At 42.6% G+C, this 19,926-nt stretch overlaps 1 protein-coding gene across 6 annotated transcripts in view; it reads left to right on the top strand.

The window, feature by feature from the left end:
* The window catches only part of MPPED1 (metallophosphoesterase domain containing 1), a 70,149-nt gene extending 50,537 nt beyond the window's left edge, over window positions 1-19,612 (top strand). For all 6 annotated transcript variants that reach the window (XM_064165900.1, XM_064165902.1, XM_064165903.1 and 3 more), the window contains 3 exons: window positions 7,331-7,446; window positions 12,579-12,692; window positions 16,779-19,612. In XM_064165900.1, coding sequence (XP_064021970.1) covers window positions 7,331-7,446; window positions 12,579-12,692; window positions 16,779-16,897 — 349 coding nt within the window. In that variant the 3' untranslated portion in view covers window positions 16,898-19,612. The remainder of the gene's footprint in view (window positions 1-7,330; window positions 7,447-12,578; window positions 12,693-16,778) is intronic.
* Window positions 19,613-19,926: the final 314 nt, after the last annotated feature.

Below are 19,926 nucleotides of genomic sequence, written 5' to 3'. Positions count from 1 at the left end.
ATTTTTTTTTCAGTCAGAGCTGTATGAAAGGCTGTACTAAACGAAAGATGAATGATTTTATGTATATCTCAAATTGCAAATGAAATAATTACTGACAAAGGACCAGATTCTGATTTTTACCCTCCTTTCCTTTTGCGAAAGCAGTCATTTCATTTGAGTCAGAGTTTCAAGAATGATGACTTTTGATGCAAGGCAAGAAAGGCAAAAAACCCAAGAACACAGCAAACTGCCCTGTGGAAGAAGTGTTGTTGTGTTATGTTATGTCTCCAGTTCTGGGGCCCTCAATTCAAGAGAGATGTTGAGGTGCTGGAACATGTCCAGAGAAGGGCAACAAGGCTGGGGAAAGGCCTGGAGCACAGCCCTGTGAGGAGAGGCTGAGGGAGCTGGGAGTGTGCAGCCTGCAGAAGAGGAGGCTCAGGGCTGACCTCATTGCTGTCTACAACTACCTGAAGGGAGGTTGTAGCCAGGTGGGTGTTGGTCTCTTCTCCCAGGCAAGCAGCAACAGAACAAGGGGACACAGTCCCAAGTTGTGCCGGGGGAAGTCTAGGCTGGATGTTAGGAGGAAGTTTTTGCCAGAGAGAGTGATTGGCACTGGAATGGGCTGCCCAGGGAGGTGGTGGAGTGTTCAAGCAAAGCCTGGATGAGGCACTTAGTGCCATGGTCTAGTTGACTGGACAGGGCTGGATGATAGGTTGGACTGGATGATCTTGGAGGTCTCTTTCAACCTGGTTGATTCTATGATTCTATGGCCAGCAGATTCACAGAGGATCTGGGTTCAATTTACTGCCTCCGTGACCTACACTGTGCAAGCCACCTCCTCTCAGCACCTGTATTCCCCTCCCTTCTGCTTTCTCCTTTCCACCTGCTGAGCTGTACTTTGTGGTCTAGTGTTCCAGAGGATAATTTTATATGAGATTAACCATCATTTGCATGTATTAGTTTTAAGTACAGGGCCTTAGCTTTCATTGAGAAAGCCCTGGTTCCAGGATGATGAATGAATGAACGAATCTAAGGATCTCTGTAATTTACATCTTTCTGTGCACTGCTTTTGTACTTCTCTAAATTCAAACCACCCTTCTGTCACATGGAAGTTAGTCATACTATGAGGCTCCTCATACCCCACAAAACTTCTGAAACCTGTTTTTCTTTAAATCTTGGTGACTGGTTGGTAAAGTGCTGAAATGCCAAGATATTGAACAATCCTTGCACAGTGCCTTGGGCAGTAATTCTTAGCACTTCTGGCCTAAGAGCTACTTTCGTCTCCCCCACTTTGGACAATCTTCTTCATACAATCGTGGAATGGTTTGGGTTAGAAGGGACCTTCAGGATCATCTAATCCCCACCCCCACTTCCCACTAGACCAGGTTGCTCAGCACTTCATCCAACTTGGCCTTGAACACCTCCAGGAAGGAGGCATCCACAACCTCCTTGGGTAATCTGTGCCACTGTCTCTGCACCCTCACTGGAAAGAATTTCTTCCTAATCTCCAGTCTAAGTCTCCCCTCTTCCAGCTCAAAGCCATTACCGCTCATCCTGTCACTATAAGCCCTTGTCAAAAGTCCCTCCTCAGCTCTCTCATAGCCCTTTCTGGTACTTGAAAGCTCTTGAGTGTGAGGAAGAAAAGACAGAAAGATGAGTGTAATTTGACAACTGCTTTAGGTGTTGAAAGAGCCACTATAGACACACAAGTGAACTTCTATGAATCCTTGCCTGTAGAGGAAGTTGAACAAAAAGCAGTAGGAATACTGACTGGTTAGTTAATTACTGAGGAAAGACTAAAAAGGCAATTACAGGGATTGGATAAATTCAACTAACATAGTTATGGGAAAAGGGAGAACACAAACTGAGGAATGTGAATACCTTCAGACAAGGCAGACAAGGAAGGTGTATAGTGTGGCATATATGTATTCATAGGGCTGCAGCTAGTTACAATAGGAAGATTAAATCAAGATGAGGAAAAACTGAGACTTAAGTGCTCAACAGTGAGACTTCCTGGGCTAGGAATCAGAATGTGCTGGAGTTTGGCCTGTGTTGCTGCTGTTGAATCTAACTGCTTTTTTTGGTACTCCACTGCTAGCTGGCCACTTAGACCAGTATGGCCTTCACCATGGGTAGTCCAGTCTTCTAACTATTGAATACAGGCAGCTCTGCAATTGTCAGGGAAGGGAGCAGGAATGAGAAGACTGATTTGGACCATTCTTTTCCTGATGGGTTCCTTTTCCAGTTGCTGGCCAGTATCTGTTGATTTTCTGATGGGAGAAAGATGAGGAGGAAGGATTGGAACAATTTAGGTGTGTTTGCAAACCCTTGAAATGCATTTCGTTAGCGGAGGAGTTCTAGTGAGAGAATTTGCCTTTCAGCTGCAACAGTTATTTCTGTAGGTAACTTTACAGAAATGAAGTACAATGGTCTGCACATCATGAGGTTTTTTTGCTGCTGAAGTGCTTGCAAGATGCTGCACCTCAATCCCTTTGATACAGTAATGGCTGTTCAGTCAGCTGCCACCTGTAACTTGCCACAGGTGCCAGATTATGCAAGGGAGCTTTCTCCTGAAGTCAAAGAGTGCAACTCTGTCCCTGCTGGTGGCAAGATTTGTCTTATTCAGTGGGACAACCTAGGTGGAGCTGCTGCAGTAAATCTCGTGGTGCTGAAATTCTTGTGGTAGCTGACACCCTGCAAGCACTATGGTGGGAATATTTCTTTCTTTGACTGCCCAGTGGCTGCCTGCTGTGTTCATTTGTTGCTGGTGACCAAGTACTGCGGAGGGTCCCCTTGAGCTGGTTAAGTGTACAGAGAGGAAGGGATCCATCATTTAAGTCTCATTGCTTGTAGTAGCAAAATCCATGAACACTGATAATTTTTCCTGGGCAAGTATCTTTTTTGTCTCCCCTTTTTGTGTGGCTGCTGAGCAAATTGAGCTGGCTACCAGTGGTTTGAGAATTGCAAACCTTCCATTTTCACATAAATTACAGGTCAAATCTGTGTGGTACATCGCTGGCCTCTCTGGTAAATCACATGTAAACTAAGTTATGCCCCATTTACATGACAAAAGGATTCTTGGGCTACATGGTAGCTCTTTCCAGTAGTAGCTGAATAAAAGAAAAACTAATAAATAATTAAGGTGGTAATGTGTTTGACCACTACTTTTGTAGTATGACTTTTTTCTGTTATTATGTTAACAGAAATGCTCCTTTCAAAGACAGCTAAAGTGCTAATGATAGCTAAGAAGGGCATTCTAGGAGGTTAAACTGGTTTAATTAGAATTTATGAGAAGGTTACTGTAAGAGTGCAGAAAGATGTTAAGGGGTTAACCTATAAGAGATTACATTGTAGTCAGTGTTCTGTTAAAGTTTGAATTAATTTTTCCCATGGGTTTTTCACATTCTAATTTTCAACTAAATGAGACATCTGTTTCAGAAAAGGAAAATTTGCTATGGTTGTCATAGCAACTATCATTCTGTAAGAAAATTATTCCAATGGTTACTTTAGAACAGAAAGATAGAAATTCAGTACATAAAGCAACATCCGATTGCTAGGACAAATTCTGCTATTTCAGTCCTCTTTTGTGTGGTAGATTGTTTGACCTGCAAAAACTTGTTCCTGTGTTTTAGCATAAGGTTAATTGCGCTGTAAACATCCACTTCCAACGTATTTTTTTCCTCCTAGAGTCTTAACATGTAGACAATCATTATTCTTACCATAATAATAATACTGCTGGATTTCAGTAGCATGTGGAGAGACTCAAACAGCTCACTTTAAGAGGATAAGACCTAAATCAAAGTCCATTTCTACAGATGAGCCCTTCACTCGAGAGATGAAATGCAACCGTGATGTGTGTCTTTTAATTGCCAAATACATTTCTTGGGTGTTGGGTTTTTGGGCTGTGGGGGCTTTTTTGAGCACAACAGATTATTCCCTCACAGAACATATATGTCAGTATTTTCTTTGTAAAATGTAGGTATTATTGGGAAATAATTTTATTTTTAGAGTCCACTTTTCCTGAGCAAGCAGTAAGTCCATCAATTTGGTGCTTGATGTGAAGACTGAATTACAAGTGGCAATTCCAGACGAAATTGCCTTTGCTCAATATCCAGGTCACAGGCTCGTTAGTGGGTATTAGAGCAGATTTCTGTTTGTTTGTTTCCCTCCTCAGAAACTTTGCTGGCTGTTTTGCAGTACATTTTCAGAAGAAGGGACATGGGATTTGTAAATTCCCTATATGCCTCTAAAGATGATTTTGCTGTGAGGGTGGGAGCACTCAAGTGTGTGATTTGGCTTTCTTCTCTCGGATGTAAAGCACACCAACATTCTTGGACTTTTTTTTTTTCCTCTCCCAGAAATATTCCAGGCATTTCTTTCAATCTCAGGACTGTCACAAAAGACAGCATGATGGCAAATCACACGCAAGTTGTAACATCTCCCCTTCACAAAAGAACAGCTCCAGCATGCATAACTTACCAGCCCTGCGCTCACACAGCTACCAGCCGCAGTCACCACAAAGGGAGGGAAGGAGGGCGGACTGGGGGGGGGGGGGGGGGAGAAGTGCTTCTTGTCTTAATAAGTGGATCATGCTTATTCATAAGGGGAAATTGGCTTTTTTAGAAAGTGGCCATGTACAGGCCAGAGCTGGTAGAGGCAGGCAGAGATTCTCACAGCTGCATGTGCCATTCGTGGTCATTTGGATTTCAGCAGGATTAAGTCTTCTGTTGTGACCTGTGACACTCATGGCTATTTCTCTTTCTAAATGCTCCATTGTATCCTTAAAATCATTCTTCCCTAGGGTTTTGGCTGGATTTTCTTGGGCAAATATTTATCTTGCTTCTTGGCTCCATTCTGGGGGTGCAGAGTGGCCATGAGCCTTTCTGCTGGGATGCAGGACGGTTCCTTGCTTGCCTCACTTCCCACCCAGGACCTGGGTACAAACCTCACCATGCCCAGCAGCTGCAGCAGCATGGGCAATGTGTGGGAGCAAGGGACCTGTGTTCACTCAGACTGTCAGTGGCTTTAGAATCATCATTTACTATGCTGACACTTTGTTTGCTTCCTATTTGTGCTTGAAAATATTTTCTGTTGCTGAGATTTTTTTTCCTGACTATCTTGCTCTGGGCTTAAAGACAATTTGCTGAACAGCTGAATATTTTCCTCTTGGTGAGGAAAGATACTTGGTATGTTAGATATGGGGTGCAACTGCAAGGCAGAAATGGATGGAGAGTTTAGAAAAAGCCTAGCTTCTCTGTATTTTGATGATGCCTTCCACTGCTATAATATCCAAGCACCCTGCAGGCTTCAGCTGATTTATTTTGAGGGCATTCCTGTGAGGTGAAAGTGCTCCCACTCCGTCAAGTCCAACTGTCACCTAGCAGTGCCAAGTCTACCACTAAACCACATTGCTTGGCTTTCAATACCCTCAGGGTTTGTGGCTAAACCTCTTCCCAGGGCAACCTGTTCCAGTGCCTGACAACCCTTTTGGTGAGTGCAACTTGAAGGTTGTTTTCTCTTTTCCCGTCACTTTTTACCCCTACTTTGCTCCAACCTTTTGCAGGCAGTTGTAGAGAGCAATAAAGCCTGCCCTGAGCCTCCTGACTAGGCCATGGTTTAGCACCCTGGCAGTAGTAAGGTGGGAAGTTGAATACCTGCAAGCCTGGTGCTGTTCATCCTAAGGGGAAAGGCTGCTGAGGGCTGAGCATGTCACCACAAAAGGTCTGTTTGATATCCATGGTACAGTGAGCAACCGCACTCAGAACAAGAGTTCTACTTCACTGTTAGTGCTGTTAGCATATCTTATTCCCACACTTTCTTTCCCTCCCTCTTGGCAGTTTCTGGAGGCTGTTTTGATCCTGATGGACAAAGTTTCATCTTTTTTCACCTTATTTTGTTTCCTCTTTTCCTTTCCTGGGACACCTGCTTATCCAGGACATGTGATGAAGAGCTAGGTGAGTGCTTAGCTGTGGGCTCAGAAGGCCTTGTCATCAGTGATATAGAATAGTTGAAGCTCTTTTCCTCTGTGGAAGAAGGGGAGGAAACCTGCAAAGCCCCTTTCTTCCATTGCTTTTACCAGAGTTTTATTTTCCTCCCTTGGGTAAGCCACTTTCCCCCATTATATTTTAGCAAGCTCTTTATTTTTAAGCTGTTTTTAATAGGTATGTGCTTTACAGCATTCCAAATGGGAAAGTGGAAAATATATCATCATGAAGACATGCTAATTTCTGAGATGTTAGTCAAGCATCAGTAATGGAAGAGGATGAATAATAGCTCTATGGGCATTTTCTTTTGTCTTTGCCATACATGATGTAAAGCAGAGTACAGAGAATTTGTTTGAGAGAATTCTTTTTGTCTTTTGATGCGGCGAGGGAGTGTAAAGCTTGCTTCAACAAAGCAACATCTCAAAGGCAGCTCTGGTTGATATGTATGTATTTATAAACATTAAAGCTGCAATTATCATAAACCATATTAAATCACAGCAGCCTGTTTTGTTGTTCTCCAAATATGGATTTGGACAGAAGACATCAGTCAAAAAATTGCCAATAAAAATCCAGCCTAAAGGTAACCCCTCGGTTTTATGACCTAGAATTAGAGCATAGTCAGCAAGATGTAATTTGTCACTGTGATATAATTGCTGTGAAAATCAAGGGTTTTTTTAATCAGTGGGATAGCAGGATATGGGTAAATGGTGTTCTGACTGGCAGTGATACAATTCCAGTGCCCCATGATGAGCTGCTCCCTAAATGTATTTCTAAAAATGTGAATGCCCATCTGATAAGCAATCCTACTGAAAAGGAATCTCACTGAAAAGCAAGTCAGCACACCAGAGAACAGAAGAACATTAGGTGTAAGAAAAGGAGCAGCATTCTTCTGCTGAAGGGATGCTTCCAATTAGGGCAACAAAGCAGTCTAGACAATGCCTGTAGCTTTGGAGGGTGCCAAGGTCTGTCTTTGTCCAGCTGGTTCCAAATGTGATGGGAGCCAATGTAAGACTTGTATACACACCTAGGTATCTAAGACAGATGTGCTTCCAGATGTTGTGGGAATCCAGCATGCTAATCCACACAAGGAGATCTTGGTGTCCAGCTCTTGTGAAACTTTCTTTTCACCTAGTTTAGAGGAATACTGTGAATATTTTACTGTATGCTGCCTGCTGAAAGTGGTAAGGACTGCACTGATTTGCCACAGTGGTTGTATGGAAAGAAGGTTTTACTCTGCACACAAAGAAGGAAATGAATGCTATGTGTGTCTCCACATCTCATGCTAGTAGAGAGACAACCTCCATGTTACAATTAGAAAACCATTACGTGGAATTAGCACTGAAGACATTCTCCTCCTCTCTTGGCAGGCAACCTTGGTTTTATGGCTGGGGCTTTAATCTTCCACGAGGCCAAGCACTATTAGAGAAATGGAACCTTATTCCAGATGGAATAGATATTCTTATAACACATGGACCACCTCTCGGTAAGAAAATGCTGGTGCTCTTAGCTGTGTGTTTCAGATGGTTGTACAGGAACCGATGGCTCTCCCTAAGCACAAGAGTGTAACTTCTGGGCTGATTGCAGCAGCACCAGGGCTTCAGCTCAGGTTTATGTTTCATGATTACCTATGCTCAATGGCAGGGAATTAAACAATAGCTTAAAAGTTGGAGTCTTAAAACCTTCACAAGCTTTATAAATAAGCAGGATCTAGATTTGTTACGCATCTCTCCACTTTGCTGCTGGCAAAGGAAGGTGATTTCAAGCATGGAGCCCACCTGAAGAGAAATGCTTGATTTGGATCTTAGGTTTTTTAGCACTTTCTCCCTCCAAGAAGTACTCAAGTCTGTATTTTTTCCTAATCATGCTGACCTGGTGCATTTTTGGCCTCACAAACCCAAAAGCTGCCTTTTTTTGCCCGTTCTGGTCAGCGTGGGAGAACTGCTTACCTGTGATACAATCTGGCAACAAGAAACAGTTTCAGACTTGTGGCTTAGAAATGTTACTATAAGTGATACAAAAGCCAGGAGAGATTTCCTGTATTCCTAGTTGCTAGTTGATTTATCTGTGGTACAGAAGTAATACAACCACAGAAGCTGGTGTCAAGGCTTTTAGAATGTTTCTCAGTGTGTTTAATGTCTAGGAAACCATGGTTAGTGCAACGTTGTGTTTAACTTTCACTTGTTTAATAAATAGCCATGAAAGTGAAGCATATCCTTAAGTGTTCTCCACACTCTGGAGTGCTTTCTGTGGAAGACAAGCAGTTGGTTTCTTCAAACCTTCAGATTTCCCTGGTTCTTGAAGCTAAAACCCTCTTGTCTTCCACCCTTTCTTCTCTTTTAGAGCTTGGAGGAGAAAATACTTAAAGGGTTGGTGTTTTGTTGTTTTGTTTAGTAAGAGGAGTTTGCATTCCAGGGCTCCCTAATCCTAGGGGAAAGGGTTTTTCTCACAGCAAGGGCATGTATTTTGATGTTTCAGCCAAGTGGAGCCTCATGCATGCCATAGACTGACTCATTTTAATATGGATGCCTGAAGTTAATTGTTTAGCCCTTGAGATGTCAGCTCGAAACAATAGTGGGAATAATCTCTGTTAATATCCAAGATCTTTGATATGGTTGTATTAGCTTTTTCAGCACTTTGAAAGACATTTTAAAGACCAGTCCTCAGCTGATCCAAACAACATCCCTCTGTCTAGTGCTTGAAATCCAGCTTCAGGCACCTTGCTAATTTAGCTGCCCAGGCTCTGGGATGGACAGAAAGAAGAGAACCCCTAGAGAGCACTGCAGAGCCAGCATTCAACAGACATTCTTTCATTAGAAAGTTAATAAATAAGAACTGTCCATGCCCTCAAATGTAATGGGATAATATACATTTCTTCCATGTCTGTGCTATTTGTTCTCTTTTTTTAATCCTTAAGCTTCAGCTACCTTAGAATCATAGAATGGTCTGGGTTGGAAGGGACCTCCAAAGCTCATCTAGTCCAGTCTCTTCTGCAGTCAACAGGGATATCTCGAACTAGATCAGATTGCCCAGAGCCCTGTTGAGCCTCACCTTGAGTATCTGCATGGATAGAATCATAGAATCAACCAGGTTGGAAGAGACCTCCAAGCTCATCCAGTCTAACCTAGCACCCAGCCCTATCCAGTCAACTAGACCATGGCACTAAGTGCCTCATCCAGTCTCTTCTTGAACACCTCCAGGAACGGCGACTCCATCACCTCCCTGGGCAGCCCATTCCAAGGGCAAATCACTCTCTCTGTAAAGAACTTCCTCCTAACATCCAGCCTATTCTTCCCCCAGCACAACTTGAGGGCCCCAACCACCTCACTGGGCAACCTGTTCCAGTGTTCCACTACCCTTATGTTAAAGAACTTCTTCCTAATGTTCAAGGATCCTTGTTTAAAATTCCTATTTCTTTGTCTTATTGATGCGCTGATGTATGGCACAGGCACAGAACCTTCTGGCTGAGGGCATCACTTGGTGCTCTTCAAACAGCAATGCCTACACCTATGTGATGCTTCAAAAGAAATTATCACTCTGCCTCATTTACAGAACCTGCTCATGGTGTAGCTCTGTCCGTAGACATTTTGGGAGACAGGATCCTCCGTGACTTTCCCAGCCAGTTATTTTAACCTGGAAGCAGATTACTGTTCTGATCTTGGATAGCATCACTAGAACTGTTCCTGATGATCACAAATAGCAATCAGTGCTCTTGCAAATTCCTCTTTTTTTCTTTTCTCCAGTGTGACTGCCTAAATTCTGTCCATCATCCATTTTCTGTGCTTCTTCCCCATACCCTTACTTCAGAAGAGTGCACCTCCTCCTTAACTAATTAATACTACATTATTAGATGATTTTAAATTGCCTGCATCATTTAGATGCAGTAGCACCACTAAGAGGCAGTGGACTTTGTGTTTCTCAGTTAGCTAGGCACAGAATAAAAATCTCAAATAGTCTTTCTTTTCTTGTTTTAGAGAATCTTTATTTTCTTTTCTTTTAGAGAATCTTTCTTTGTTTTAGAGTAGTGCATTGGGATGAAACCAGGGCAGAGATCCATGGGAGGTTCACACAGGATGAGAAAACAAAAGTTAAAGCAGCTGTTATTGACCATTGCATTAATAACTTGCTTATTATTAGTAAGGATATGCAATATATTTCATATCATAGAAACCTAGAATCAGTCAGGGTTGGAAGAGACCACAAGGATCATCTAGTTCCAGCCCCTCTGCCGTGGGGGGTTTCTTACATTGTTATGGGATCCACCTCAATGCTGATTTCTGTATCAGCATATTTGTAACTTTTATTGATATTATTACTTTTTAAGGCCTTTTCACTGATTCCTGAATGTGGTGGTTAGGGTGTTCCCTGTCCCCCCCCCCCCCCCACACTTTTGAAATCACCCAGACTAAATTCAGCTGGTTCTGGAAATATGAATGAAGCTTATATTTACAGCTAGCACAATATACAAGCAGATATTTACAGTATAGACAGTTATGTACAGAGATATACAAGGTAAAAAGGTAATACAGAAACACAACAGCTCTCCCAGAAACCTGAGTCCCCAGGAGGTGCTCTCAACCACCCCTTCACCTTCCCCTCTCAACCTTACCCCAGTCCCAAGGAAGAATAGAAGTTCATCCAGGGGGTTAAGAAGCAAAGTGGATTAGTCCAAAGTGGAGGCTGAGGTTAGAGAGTAAGATGTAGCTCAGGCAGCAGCCCAAGTGAGAGTGGTTATCTATGTTTTTATTTCTTGTTCCTATACATCTCAGCAAGCCTCTGAAGGAAGCAGACATCACCCTTGTTTTCCTTTCACAGCCTGTAATCTAGTTCTTCTCACCAAAACATTCTAGCCTGCTTCAAACTAGCAGACTGAAGATCTGCATTTACCATTATTTCTTGCTCTTCAAGAGATTGGACTTTTCTCTGTCATTAATTTAATTTCACCTTTAAGTCTTCATTTGTAGCTATCTGCTTGATTGTCTGACAAAGATTTATACTTCCCTGACAGCTGCAGAAACCTTTTTCAAGTAACCAAACATTAAAAAAAAAAAACCAACCCAAACATAAAAACAGAATCTAAGATGAACTCTGTTTGCTAGGTGTAATCAATTATTCTTAGCCTGTGTAGTCAGGTGTACATAATAAGCTGCAAACATACGGGAAAGCTTCAGAAGGGTGATAATGCATGTAAACAAAAACATGTTCAACATAAATAATGCTTAATTTAATGGAGAAGTTAATGTTATGGATTTTTTGTTTGCAAAGTTTCTGAAGTGGAAATACTTTTTGGCTTCATGTTCACCACAGAGGTTTTGACGATTTAACTGTTTCAAATCATTGAAGTAACAAAGAATGGTGGCTGTGTTTGCTCTGACTGGATTCCGGAGGAGTTGCTGGCTTCACTTAATGCTTATGATTTCCTGCAGTGGCTTAGGACCTGCCTTGGGACCAAGAGTGATTGGTAGAATCAGTTACCAGAACTGAGCATTGCTCTGCTCTGAATTCGATGGGGCTTTCTCTTTCTACCTCCCCCTAAGCAGAGCCAAGCAGTGTCTTCAGGGGTGTCTGGATGAATTTAGAGTCTTTGCCTCTGAATTGGGATTTCCTTTTTGACACTTAGGATACCCTTTCACAACTCACTCCTGTAACTGGGACTTAAGCTCTCTGAGCAACTGTGATGGAAGGGCAAGTTTCTACCATTTTTCTGAAATCTGACAGTAAACTGAGTCTGGTTTTCAAGCATCTGGCATCTGCAGAGGTAATGCTCAATATGTGAACCTGTCCTGAAGCTCCAGCAAAGCTGAGCTTGAAAACAGCAGAACAAGATGGATTACTGCAAACCCTCTAATACAAAAACATCCTCCTTACACTGCTGCTTTGAAAGAAACATGAGACTTCAGATGGCAGTAAGCACCCCCCTACAGTATGTTTTTAGGTGTATAAGCAAGTTAGTGTACATGTCTGTATTCATAAAAAATGCATTTTTAGACAAGCTTCATGCATATGAATGTAGCACTGAAAAACATCTACTGCAGAAGGGCTGAGTTTCTCTTCTTATTTGATGTCTAGCTAGTGAGGCTTGCTATGTCATGAAGTGCTTCAGCCAGTTTTACTTGAGGGTGGTGCTGCTAGGCACGCTGTGGGTTCCTCACCTGAGTCCCTCTAGAGGAAGATGCAGTGTGCTAACAACACAGTTTTATTATTAGCAGCACGGATTCCATTACATCAGCTGAGTGTTCAGTTGAAAAAATTAAATCCCAGAACTGGATTTAAAGAGCTGATTTAGATTCTTTACAGGCTCACTTTGGACATACCTCAGTTATTAAAAGAAAAAGAATGAATAAAGCATAGAGTACTCCCATTAACATAGCAACAATACTTTAATTGCAGGTTTGGGTTTTTTTTTTCCCTTGAAAAACAATTGGCAAGAGTCCTTTTTCTTCATGTGGTTTTCCTGAGGTTATTTTTCCTTCCTCTTCTGCATACCAAGGCAAACACTGTTTTTTTAAACCATGGCAATTCTTCTATGGCTGTTTGTGAAATCTCAGAAATGCTATCTAGCAATACAGCTTTGCAGATAACCTGCCTTCTTTTAAAGCTTTCCTTTCTCTGCCAAAGGTTTTCTAGACTGGGTTCCTAAGAAAATGCAGCGGGTAGGATGTGTTGAGCTGCTGAACACAGTCCAGAGACGAATACAGCCAAGACTTCACGTGTTTGGACATATCCATGAAGGTCAGAACACATTTCTTGGTATATATGTTTGGAAAGCACCAATGGAAGTTGTCTGCTTTAAGTTGAATTTTCAAAATGTATGAACTAAAGCAGTTCTGGAATTCAAATACTTAACTGCACATACAGAGTTGAAATAGGCTGATACCCATATTCCTGTATTTATACTGCAGCATCTCTTTCATTCAGTTTCTTCATCTGTAAACCAGTGACACCTCTGTCACAGAGAGTACTGCTGTGAATGTAAAAATAAGAACATGAGGCCAATAGTTACAAGAAGTTGCTAGATATTAGGATTGATAGATTGTGCTTTGCAGTCCTGAATCTCTGTGACCAAGGGTAATTCCTGTAAGCTCTCTATGGTTCGATTCCTGTGTTTGTAAAATGGATAAGGATGCATTGAGAGATGCTTCTAAAGCTTAATCTTCAAGTCTATACAGTAAAGGATGTCTCTCCCCACCAGTGTGTATAAGAAGTTGTAATCAAGAGGGATTCCACCACTGTCTTGTAAAGAGGTTCAAGATATTTATTCATGTATTTATTTGCTTTGGCAGGAGAAAGATTTTGTATATGGACAAAGTAAAGTGGTTCTCTTGACTAGTAGATTTTTAACTGGAAAGAAATTAGTTCCCTTCATGTAAGTCAGCAAATGGTGACAAATATGCCCTACTCAAGTCAGTATCAGCAGGAGTTCCTCTCCAGACAAAAGGAAAGGTAGATGCTGTCTTCGATGGAGAAGTCTGTCTTGTTGACAGATCATGGCAGCAAGGTGTCGAGCAGTGTCTCCACCAAAAAAAGCCCTGCTGGGCTGTGCAGAAGTGTATGGGTTGGAATGTGAGCATGGATTAGCAGCTGCTCATTTCTTAGCAGCATGAACTTACTGGCAGGAAAATGTGCTCCGCAACTGCCGGTTCTCTAGTTCTGGGACTGCTCCAGCCTTTGAGGTAGGATTTCTGTGGGTGTGAACAGTGTAGAAATGAAAAAATGGAGAAAAAGTAGAGTAGCTGGCATTAGCTGCTTCTGGTTTTGTGTAGGACTACTCACCTCCCCAAGGAATCCCACTCTGACTTGCTGCTGGGTGCTTTCACCACGCTGTTAAAAGTGACATTGCTGAGATGTGTGCTAGTGTGAAATTGATGGAGAAGATGCTCACATCATTATTTTACAGCTCAGGGATTATGTCTGTTCTCCTTGTGCAAGAGGATGTTCTTAGAGAGGACTTGTTAAAGCCTGGTTAATGTCCAAAGTGGTGTTAAATCACAAAGTCAACAGCCAATGCATATGCCCCTGGAGTTCTTACTAGCCTTTTGCTGTTAGAGAAGTCTTTTAGAGCTGGTGAAAACAGTTCAAACTCATCATCTTTTCACAAATCTTAAGCCAGGTGGGTTGCAAGGGATATAAGCAAACAGTTAGTAGGCCATGAAACTTCAGACAGGTAAACAAAATCACATCTGCTAAGACCAAGCCAAGTTTGGGAGCCAGCTTTGGCTCCCAAGAGAAAGGAGTGGTATGCCCACAGAATGGTAAATCCTGTGAATTATTGCAGTTGGCACAGTGGTTATCAGAACACAGAAACAAGGCACTCTTCTTGTTAACTATCATAATTTAGAGAAAACAAATGAGGAACAGCATAGCCTGTTTTGCAGTGGGATGCTAAATCTCTGCAGAGGAGAATTCCCATTGCAGACAGACTGTGCAATTGAAGCAGCTCTTTGTAGGGAGAATGCATGATATAAACAGATGAGTTCTTCTCCTGACTGAGCATAGCTACATCTGCAGCAGTCATTTACTGAACATCCAGGAGGGAAAGACGCTAAGAAGAGATGTTTCTTCCTTATTCTCCCCCTGCACTGCTGTCTCTGCCAGAAATTACCTCTGCATGTGAACTCATTGCTAATTGACCCACAGAAGTAACAAGGTAGGACTCCAACTAAAATCCTGGTCTGCCTGTTGCATCCAATAGTTGGCTGAGGTCATGGCCAAGGAAACCGTTGGCCGTGGAAGAAGGGTGAAAACTAACATTAGGAATCTTCCAGCAAAAAGAGCAGTTCTGTTGTCCACACTTGGAATAGAATAGAATTAACCAGGTGAGAAGAGACCCCCAAGATCATCCAGTCCAACCTAGCACCCAGCCCTAGCCAGTAAACTAGACCATGGCACTAAGTGCCTCAGCCAGGCTTTTCTTGAACACCTCCAGGGACGGTGACTCCACCACCTCCCTGGGCAGCCCATTCCAATGGCAATCACTCTCTCGGTGAAAAACTTCCTCCTAACATCCAGCCTATACCTGCCCCAGCACAACTTGAGACTGTGTCCCCTTGTTCTATTGATGGTTGCCTGGCATAAGAGACCAACCCTACCTGGCTACAGCCTCCCTTCAGGTTCTCTCTAAATGCATAGCTGAGAGGAAGTCCCAGCAGCAATGCTAACTGCCCTTCATGCAGTTTGTTTTGCACAGAACAATTGTTCTGTGGCAAACAGCAAATGATGTAAAGAAATGTCTGTGACAGGAATCTGACAGAGTTTTCTTCCCTGCCTAGTCCCTAATTACAGTGTGTTTTTTCCATGGGGAGTCCAGGAAGCCCTACATTATTCAAGGCATTCTAAGGAACAGAAAAGAAAGGAATTTGGCTACTCTTTGTTTTCACATTTCAGAGCTATCACTCCTTCTATAAAGACATGAAATTGCACTCAGAAGGGATCCTAGGTACTTAGGATTTGAATAGGTGGGACTCAGTGTATGTAGCAGCGATTACGTTTCACTATTACCTTTGTTAATGGTGACACTGAATCTTAGTACCAATGCCTTGCACTAGGTAGTTTTGGCTGAATCACAGATTTCTGACTCTGGAATGCATTTCTTCATATTGCTTATAACATTTCAATGCAAATTTCCAACATGAAGCTTTTAGTGTTAATCACAGAATCACACAGAACTTTACAGGTTGGAAGAGACCTCCAGAGATCTCTGAGTCCAAGCTCCCTGCCAAGGCAGGATCTCCTAGGATAGTTCACACAGGAATGTGTCCGGGCAGGTTTTAGGAGACTCCACAACCTCTCTGGGCAGGCTGTTCCAGTGCTCCATCATCCTTGCTCTGTAAAGAAGTTTCTGCTTATGTCGATGTGAAACCTTCTACATTCCAGTTTGTAGCTGCTGCTCCTTGTCTGATTGCTGCTGAGCAGCTTATGCTTTTGTCCTGGTCACTCATAAAAAGGTTTTTAACGGTGGGAGAGTCTGTCTATTTTTTCATCACAACAAAACAGTTCCAGGGCTTATTCTTCACTTATGGAAACGCCATTTCAGTATATTAATGCTGGGAGTTTGATTTTCTGCAGATTTGGTTCTGGAATGGTTTGGTTTGGGTTTCTAGGCAGTCAGGTAGTTAAATGTAATCAGATCTAGGAAAAGCTAATTTGCCAATGCTGAGACATACAGAAGGGTGCTTTCTCCCGTGGAGATGTTGTAGTGTCTTTGGGTGTCAGAGGATGCATTAATAATTTGTTTCTCTGCCTAGACAAGCATTTAGGTGTTTTGCCATCAGGTTTGGTGGAAACTGGCCAACAAGTTCAAACACACAGGAAGAAGAGGTCTCTACCAGACAAATCCCACACATACTTAGCCAAGCAATGCTTTTTCTTCACCAGTTGCCTAAAAGATGTACAATGCAGATAGAAAAGAAGGTAGGAAGATGAAAATTGCCCAAAGTTTGCCACACTGCTGACTGCAGACCATCAGAATGGCTTTTTTAGTGCTGCAGTTACCTAAGTCCTATCTTTCCCAAACTGAGGTTCTAAAAAAAAAGCCAAATACATAACCAGAGGCATTGCAGGGAAAAATACTTTTCTATGGAGGTTTGAGAGCTGGCTACCAGAGATCATAGCCACTAGCTAGCAAGGGTCCATTTTGGTTTTCTTCCACAGTATGAAAGTTGGCAAAAACTTCCACAGGACAAAGATGGTACTGAATCAGGAGACCTTTGTATTTTGTATGAAAAGCATTATAAAATTCCTTCTGTGTAATAAAGGTGGCAGTTAGCAAGGTGTGCTAAAGGTGAATCATGAGTAACCAGAGTTTTTCTTTCTTCATAGGTTATGGTGTCATGGCTGATGGAACTACTACCTATGTGAATGCATCTGTGTGCACTGTGAATTACCAGCCTCTTAATCCACCTATAGTTATTGACTTGCCTACTCCAAGGAACACATGATTATAATGAGGATTTGAAGTTGTACCCAACACATTAGCAAATTTATATTGCTGGCTGAGAAACCCAATAGGGACCCATTCAACAACAACAACAACAACAAAAAAGCAAAGAACCTTGTTTTTTTTCCCTGCTAGCTCTTCTCAGATCAATTTTGAGTGATGAAAGTGGAAACGAAGACGTTTTCATGCCAGAAACAGGATAAAGACTTTAACATTTTGCCATTAAAATATTTGTGAACGCAACAAAGTGAATGCATTCCATGTCCATACCTATATATGTATCTCAAGTAGGGACTTTTGTATATACCATATGTTATATTGGACTTAATTAAAAGAACAATGTTTTTCAAAGGAGTGTTCCTTTAAGAAAGTTTGCAGTTTAAACTGAAGTGTTTAGACTAGATTTTCCTCCATTCAGATGTTTCCTTGTGAGCTCTTGGTAAAAGAAAAATGGTGATAAAGATGCTTTCCCTTAATTAACATGGCAAACGTAAAAGATGGTGCAGGATTGACCATTCACAGGAGGAAAGCTATTACTTTGAGTCCTCCAGGTCTGAGTCTTTGCATCTATTCAAAACCAATGCAACAGAGGCCCTAATTCACTGTACTGAAATGAAGTTTTACTACATCTGGCATTACAGATGGTAAGGGAAATGGTGCATATTGCTGGCATGCTGTAAACAGCTCAACATTCAAGAAGGGAGACTGTGCTAAGTGCAGTATAAACTCAGGAATTTGTAACCTGGCCTCTCTGTGAGGAAGAAAGAAAACCAACAAGGATGACATTTCCCTTAAAAACAAAACCAAACAAACCCACCACCACCACCAAAACAACAAAAAAAAAAAAGGCATGCAAACCAAACAAACCCAACAAAAAAATCCAAACAACCAAACAAAAAATGCACCAACAAAACCAAACAACTCTCTTTTCACAGGGTAAGGTGATGTGTGATTGCATGTAAAAAGCAAAAAACCCACCCAGTGTTCTGTAGTGGCAGTTTAAATAAAACCACTGGGACTGCCTGTTTGAAACCTGTTAAGGGGACATGCAACCAGTGGCCCCAGACAGAAGGGCTTAAACAACATTGTGGTTGTTGGGTAGCATTGTGGATGTCAAGTTGAAGGGATCATTCCGAGGTGAAGTTTGGATATTGGCTTTTGGTGTGCAGTGCAAGTGTGATGTGTGATAATCGCACACCGATGGGTACGGAGCAGAGGTCACCTCCCAGAACCTGGCATTCCTCTTTGCCCACTCATCAACACAGCTGAAGGAGACTCAAGACAAAATGGTTAACTGAGTTGAAATTCGTCTGTCAGGTTGCACGTGTAGCCATGGCAGAGCAAGAGCCATGTCAGGAGGTGGCTGGGGTGGCCAGCTGCCAAGGTGCTGCCCATGTGGCTTTCCTGCAGGTTAATGCAAGTGCCGAAGCTGCTGGAACTTTGGTCCTGTCCTAGGTACATCCTTGAGAATTGGTTACAAACATGCCAAGAAAAAAATGTGCTTCCAATGTACTCTACAAAGGGTGGATTTCTGCCCTCTCTATCAGAGGAGCCTTTTTGCCTAGATGGGAAGAATTCAGCTGCTGTGTTCTGAATGTTGGTGTCCTGAATTTGGAGCTGATAGCATCTAGACATGAATCTTGTTTACACACATTGGGCAGATCGTTGTGCTACCAGTGCAGGGCTGTTAGCAGGTCTGTGCATAGCCCACATCTGCACATGTGCAATGGATAATTGTGTAGGTTGCTTTTCTTCGACCTGATACATGAGTGTAAACATGAGCTTCACGTAGCAGCTGCATGTACCTGATGTGCACACACCATTAATAGACCCGTGTTGCAAAGCTAGGCCATGTCAGCCTCCACTCTAAGCGGGGTGGGCAGAAACATTGCATTGCACTTGCTTGCTGTGGGCAGCAGCTCTTGCAGCTGCTGCTGGGAGCAGTGACACCTGAGCCCAGTAATTAGCATGCTGTGGACCTGCTAGAAACCACCACACCTGCAGAAAACATGACCAGGCACAAGTCTCATGTCTTGGAAGCTGTTGGATGACTTGAGGTCTAACCTAATGTGCCACCTTTTCCTGAAATGAAGCCCAAAATGATTAGTGATGCCTACAAGTGGGTATTTTGGGGGTGAACAGTTCACAAGCACATGAGTAGTCTGCCCTGAGTCCAGGTGGGGCTGCTTCTGTCAAAGTGATCTGTGTAGAAATTGCAGGGCCAGCTCGTAAATCAGCAAGGATTGAAATCTATAGTGGAAGATCAGCTCCCACCATAACTGGGAGGATGAAGCAATAGGTCATACCTGGAGTAAAAGCATCTTGGCTAGTCCCACCCCAAGTGGTTTGCAACACGTGGCAGGAAATTGGCCGCATCTTAAAAGTCTGAAATGTTTACATTTGCTCATGGCACTTCAGAGACTAAAATGTGACAGTAGGGGGAAGAGGTCCTTTTGTTAGCCTCAACAAAATTTCTATGTTGACCATAAAGTAGTCTCTTCAAAATAATTTCCTTTTCTCCTAAGTTATCTTCAAACTATTGTGTATTTTTATGTGGAGAGGTTACAAACCCCCAGCTGTTACTTCAGAATATCATTTAAAAAGTACTTGAGGTATGAAAGCTTAAAGATGATTTAATCATTTTGGCATAACTTGATTGTTGTTGTAATTTTTGGTCAAGCATGTTAGACAAATAAAGTCTTGGGAAAAAAAACAACTAATTAAAAGGAGACCTCTTTGTATTCACCTCATCCACGTGGGAAAGGCTGCCTGGCTTTTCTAGGTGCAGGAGCCAGCCTGTGGGACACTGAAGTTGGCATCATGAAGGGTCGTGGATCAGCAGGGGGGGTCACCTAGCGAAGGAACGGGGAGAGATAGGCAGAAGTTGCCCTGCCCCATTTGCCGGCTTCAGGCTGCCACAGCTGTGGAAGAAGTGGAGTTGAAAGTCGGGGTTGTGGAGAGGCAAAGAGCGGCTGCTGCTCGGTGCGTTATGTGGGTGGGGAAGATGGCAGGTGCGCCTGTGAGCCGGGG

The sequence above is a fragment of the Pogoniulus pusillus genome, chromosome 27 (assembly GCF_015220805.1).
Source record: "Pogoniulus pusillus isolate bPogPus1 chromosome 27, bPogPus1.pri, whole genome shotgun sequence".
NCBI lineage: Eukaryota > Metazoa > Chordata > Aves > Piciformes > Lybiidae > Pogoniulus > Pogoniulus pusillus.
Note: the sequence above shows the minus strand (reverse complement) of the source record. Positions and strands in the feature narration are given on the sequence as shown.